Source organism: Eleginops maclovinus, chromosome 20 (genome assembly GCF_036324505.1).
Source record: "Eleginops maclovinus isolate JMC-PN-2008 ecotype Puerto Natales chromosome 20, JC_Emac_rtc_rv5, whole genome shotgun sequence".
Lineage (NCBI taxonomy): Eukaryota > Metazoa > Chordata > Actinopteri > Perciformes > Eleginopidae > Eleginops > Eleginops maclovinus.
The window spans coordinates 18635610-18641123 of NC_086368.1; the positions used below are offsets into that span (position 1 = coordinate 18635610).

The 5514-nt window shown below is 39.0% G+C and overlaps 1 protein-coding gene across 2 annotated transcripts; it reads left to right on the forward strand.

Moving 5' to 3' along the window:
- Window positions 1-1238: 1238 nt before the first annotated feature.
- LOC134882377 (N-acetyllactosaminide alpha-1,3-galactosyltransferase-like) lies at window positions 1239-5152 on the forward strand. 2 transcript variants are annotated; one of them, XM_063910023.1, is made up of 5 exons: window positions 1239-1338; window positions 3361-3450; window positions 3553-3648; window positions 3875-4012; window positions 4278-5152. In XM_063910023.1, the coding sequence occupies exons 1-5, from the start codon at window positions 1334-1336 to the stop codon at window positions 4960-4962; spliced, it is 1014 nt and encodes a 337-aa protein (XP_063766093.1). In that variant the 5' UTR covers window positions 1239-1333; the 3' UTR covers window positions 4963-5152. The 2 variants fall into 2 exon arrangements, with proteins under 2 accessions (XP_063766093.1, XP_063766094.1); XM_063910024.1 differs by having other exon boundaries at window positions 1288-1338; window positions 3537-3648.
- The last annotated feature ends 362 nt before the right edge of the window (window positions 5153-5514 follow it).

A 5514-nucleotide genomic window follows, 5' to 3' on the forward strand; every position in this document is an offset into this window, starting at 1 on the left:
TCCTGCTACATTATGAACCATCCAGAACTCTCAGATCTTCTGGGACGGGTCAACTTTTTGTCCCCAGACTTAGAACTAAACAAGGAGAAGCAGCGTTTCGTTATTATGCTCCAAATATCTGGAACAAACTCCCAGAACCCTGCAGGGCCGCTGCTACTCTTACTACTTTTAAATCCAGGCTGAAAACATTTCTTTTTGCCGCTGCTTTTAATTGAGCTGTTCTTATCTAACATTGCACTGTGACTTTTATTCTGCACTGTAACTTTTATTCATGTGTTTTATACCTGTTGTGTTTATTTCATTATCTTTGTTCTTAAATGACTGTTTTTAAATGTCCTTTTATAATGTGGCTATTGGTAATTTAACATGTTATGCTACCTTTCTGAACATGAATGTATACACCTGAGGCAGACAAAGGGCAGCTGAGCCTAATAACCTGAGGACTTGGTTGGTCTGAACAGACTGAAATATCTTATAAACTAAAGTACTGAATGGATATTTGGTACAGACAGCCATGGTTCCCAGAGAATTAATCCTACTGACTTCAGTGTTCTTTTCAAATATTGTCTAAATTGAGTTTGAAGATGTTTCCATACTAAGAGTTATATCTTCGAGCACTGAGAATCATTTATGAGGGTTTTTGTCCAATTCTTGGATGCTACACGTTTTTATTTAGTCTGGCATCTACAAACTTCCCGGAAAACGCAATATATATTGTGTCTTCAGTAACTAAACGGCTCCTGAGAATAGTGAAATGATTTACATTGATTCATTGAAATGTGTTGATATTGCTGCAAAAGACAAGGTTTGTTTTTAAAAGAAGTACTCAGCCTTAGGGTTCTAAGATAGCTGATATCCTCTATGAATTGAAACTTTAGACTGTACAAATAACGTGCTTAATTATTAACATTAAAAAATCCAAATCACACACATTTGCTTTCCCCAGAGTTCATACACCTCAATATCTTTGCAGTATATATAGTATTTATAATATCAAAATGTTACCAAAGTTGCGAGTGTATTTTATTTTTGCTAACTTATTGAATGGCTGGTTAAGTTAACATTCAATATCTTTGACTTTGAGATCTTATATTGTCAAATACACCAAAATGTAACCATCCTTACCTCCACTATCTCAAAAGTTCAAAGTATAGCACTGCCATACCTAGATTGGTGTATTTGAACCAATGGGATCTAGGTCAATTGTTTCTTATTATTGAAACACTTCCTCTTATTTCTCAGTTGCTGTTTCATTCATGAACCATCAGCTGCTGCCACCTTTTTTCACAGGAGTTCACCGTCTACTGAGCTTTGACCACGGTGTTTTTCAACAATGGGGTATGTGATATTTTTAATATAAAAAACAAACTAAATTAATAATAATTATAATAATAATAATAATAAACTTAAACTTATATAGCGCCTTTCATGGTACCCAAGGTCGCTTTACAAATAGGGAGGAGAAAAGGGGAATGGGGGTTAGGGATCAAATAATACTACTTTATAGGGGAGTAACGGCTTACGTATTCCTACCGAAAATATTCGGTATGTGCCCTTCGGTTCCAAACGAATATAACGTTGAACTTCAAAAATTGAGCGTGTGAAACATTTTTGGAATGAATACCAGGTGCTGCGTTCCTTTGCTGCGTTCAGTATAATTTGCTCACATTGGGTTCAACGTCATAAAGCAACCAAGTCATTTCATTGGACGCACCCCTGAAGGCATCCCTGTCCAGCTCTCATATATATGAGTCATATATATATATACATACATATATATTTGGTCAGTTGTTTGCGGAACAGTCGATATGGTATACCGCAGTTCAAGTTGAGATTGAAAATCCTCCAGCATCATTTAAGTCTCCGGTTTGGGTACATTTTGGTTTCGCGATTACATACAAGGATGACGGACAAAGACAGGTGGACGTTTCTAACTTGGAATAACATTATTTCCGCTCTCTTCACAAGAGAGTCTCTCTCGTGTGTGTGCTAGGGGCGGTGCTGCTGGCTCACAGACATTCTGCTAGTGGAGTAAAAGTACACCTTTGAATTATAGTGGAGTAGAAGTACAAAGTAGCAAAACCTGAAATACCGCAAGGTTCTAAATCTTGAAGAAGGATCTGAGAAAAAGAATCCAAGGAGTTTCTCGTCAAGTTTAACAGCGTTTATTAATAAAATGATGTGATAGGCCCACAAAAGATACTCAGCCGAGGTCTTCTCCAACTCACTGGTCCACAGTCCACTTTCGAGTGGCTATCTGTCTACAGTTCATAGAAAGAATTCTCGTTCTCTGTTTTCAAACACTTTTTCTACTCTCCTGCTTGGAGGTGTAGTGTTCTCTTATCCGTTGGTGGCGCATAGCTGTGTCTTTGCCTTTGGGTGTGTAGTCTTCTCTTATTTATTGGTGGCACATAGTTGTGTCCATGTCTCTTAACCACTGTTGATTTAATCCGACTTTCAGATGATTAATCAGGCCATCAGATCTTCAGTTGCCCTCTAGGGCAGGCGTAACCAAATAACATATTTTGTAGAATATTTCATAACATAGTTTGGGCTAGGCAAATACAGTACACAATTAAACACATAGTAACATTTGATATATTGATTTGAAAATATTTAGATTACCCTAGGGGGGCCTGACTGTAAAAGTTTGAGAACCACTGCCCTAGTGAGAGGGTGTTCTCCACAGCAGGAGACATTATTAGAAGATATTCTTTATTAATCCCTTACAGGGAAATGTCTTTCCCCACTCAGTAGTGTTTACACAAAGGGAGGATATACATGCACAAGCAAGGATGATATATACATGCACAAACGCAACCACACAGGAGAGGTGGCAGAGCAGGGAGTCTGCCAGGTACCCGGCGCCAGCGAGCAGTTTCGGGGTTGGTGGCTTGCTCAAGGGAACCTCGGCAGTGGCTCAGGAGGAGAACTGGCATCTGTCCTGCTACGAGTTCACTCCATTTTTCTGGTCCAATCAGGACGTGAACCGGCAACCCTTTGGACCCCAGTCCAAGCCCTTAAAGTCTAAGCCACTGTTAGTGCCTACAGATCTGCTCTTTCTGCAAGGAATTACATTTTTCTGAAAGAAAAAAATGAAAATACAATGAATGTACTAGCTGACAGGCAAGTCCTAATATCAAGCTGCTTATGTGAAGAGTACAGTATACAGTTCAATAATAATTAAAGAACCGAAGTGACCTAAAACCTAAGGTAAGTACATAACCAAAAAGTTTGTGAACTGTTAAACCCTGACTACTTTATGATTTAGGCTACTGTGCCACAAAGTTCTGCATTTTAATAATCAGTGTTTTCTGTTTAATCTGGGTAATGTGACATCTTTGGCTCGTTCTTTTGCAGAAATCTTCAGAGGATGAAGAGAGTTTTGAAATGTTTGTTCTTTGTTCCAATCACACTCTGTGTAATCTACTTAATATCTCCATTTGTAAAGTAAGTCTGTGTTTAAATTGAGGAGACACTTCACAATTACTGTAATAAGCCTGAATGCTAACATTATTACTTAATGAAGAACTCAGAACGTTTTTGTTTTAGACTTGTAATGGACATCGTACCAATGGAGAAAAGCTCTTTGGAAAGTGCAAAGATGCTGAATCTGGACAGCAGTGTGGACGCCAGCCTCAATTTCCAGTAAGACCAGAACACCTTTTTACAATTTGGCTGAACAGATAATCCTGAGACTTAAGAGAAGTCAAACCAATATTATTGCTCAGAAGAAGGTGTTTAGATGCAGTAGGAAGTGTTTAAGTCACATTACTGCATTTTACAATTAACTGTAGAAGCTTCAGGTTGTTAAAGAAGAGTATTATAAAAGGGAATTCTGTCTAAAAAAACACCCATTTGTTTTATATTTTAGGTCCAGACCTGACGTGCAAACGTGTACATATTGGAAAGCTGCCATCATCTGGGAAGGGATGTTTGACCCCCGCCTTTACGACGATATGCACAAGTCAAAAGGTTCATCTGTGGCTCTAACTGTCTTTGCTGTGGGCAGGTGAGTTTTCACATGAATACAGTAATAACTAGAAAGATAAACTGTACTCAAACCTGAATACATCCTGTTCTGCCAACTTAATTTAGTGCTTAAATGTTTAACTATGGTTTAGAAACAATGCAGCATAAAATGTTTACTTTTTACTTGTTTGATTGGAGAAGATCTGCGACATCTTGTTGCACGCATCAAAGGACCTGAGTTTCCTCAGGAATAGAGTCAAAAGAGTCTAAAATGATAATGTGACTTGTTTCCTTTTCCTCACAAGATACCTGGATGCTTACCTTCACAAATTCCTGAACTCATCAGAGCAACACTTTATGGTGGGTTTACCCGTGACCTACTACGTGTTTACGGACATGCCGGAGATGTTGCCTGACATCAAGTTGTCTCCTCTGAGAAGCTTGAAGGTTATCAAAGTGAAGAAGAACTCCAGGTGGCAGGACGTCTCTATGACGCGAATGAAAAGCATATCAGATGTGATAGAGAGCGATATTCGCCACCACTGCACGTACGTCTTCTGCTTTGATGTGGATCAGGTGTTTACCGGGAGATTTGGATCAGAGGCTCTTGGAGATTCAGTGGCTCTGCTCCACGCCCACTACTACCACCTTCCAAAGCATTTGTACACCTACGACCGCAACCCAAACTCCAAGGCGTACATGGAAACTGGGGATTTCTACTACCACGCCGCCGTCTTCGGAGGCTCGTGGAAGAGTGTGAAAGCGTTGACAGAGGCCTGCTATCAGGGCATCATGGAGGACAAACAGAACAATGTGGAGGCTCTGTGGCACGATGAGAGCCATCTGAACAAGTACATGTTGCTCCACAAACCCAGCAAGGTGCTCTCTCCGGAGTACTGCTGGGATACCAACATCGGTTACAAGAGCGACATACAAGTCACCCGTTTACTTTGGGCACCAAAACATTATGACATACTTCGCTCTCCCTAAAAACTTGACAAATCATAACCAATGTAATCTCTAAAGTTATTGTGCTTCCTGGCTCATTTTGTTCTCTCAGGGGATTTATTTGCATATTTATTTGAGTGACAAGTTCTTATATATACACACACTTGTCTTTAATCAGGATATTACCTTGAATTTCTCTCGGGATCAATAAAGTATCTACCTACCTATCAAATGTTGTTGCATTTCTTTGTATATACATGTATATAAGTACACTTTTTACATGTTTGCTCAAGCTTGTTGATCTAGCTTACATTTATGTGTATGTCAGTTTGCCAAATACCACTGTATCCCAAATCCCCCTAATTTTATCTGACACTCATTGAGCCTTACATTTTGTCACATTTTTAATAATTCTCAATGGCTTTTTTACCCTGTAAATTTGTGATTTGTGTGTCAGTCTTTCCTTTTCATTAAAGCACTGGGCTGCTCTTCGTCATCTGTTTTCACAATGTTTGTGTTAACATTTTATTAATTATATCTTTGCTAATTTAAGATACACAAAACATCCAGAATGTAAGTGAGTCATTAGTATGT

Excerpts from the sequence above, each read along its gene's own strand:
- LOC134882377 (XM_063910023.1), top strand. Across the intron at positions 3,451-3,552 it reads TTAATATCTCCATTTGTAAA|ACTTGTAATGGACATCGTAC; the intron begins GTAAGTCTGTGT and ends TTTTTGTTTTAG. Across the intron at positions 4,013-4,277 it reads ACTGTCTTTGCTGTGGGCAG|ATACCTGGATGCTTACCTTC; the intron begins GTGAGTTTTCAC and ends TTTCCTCACAAG.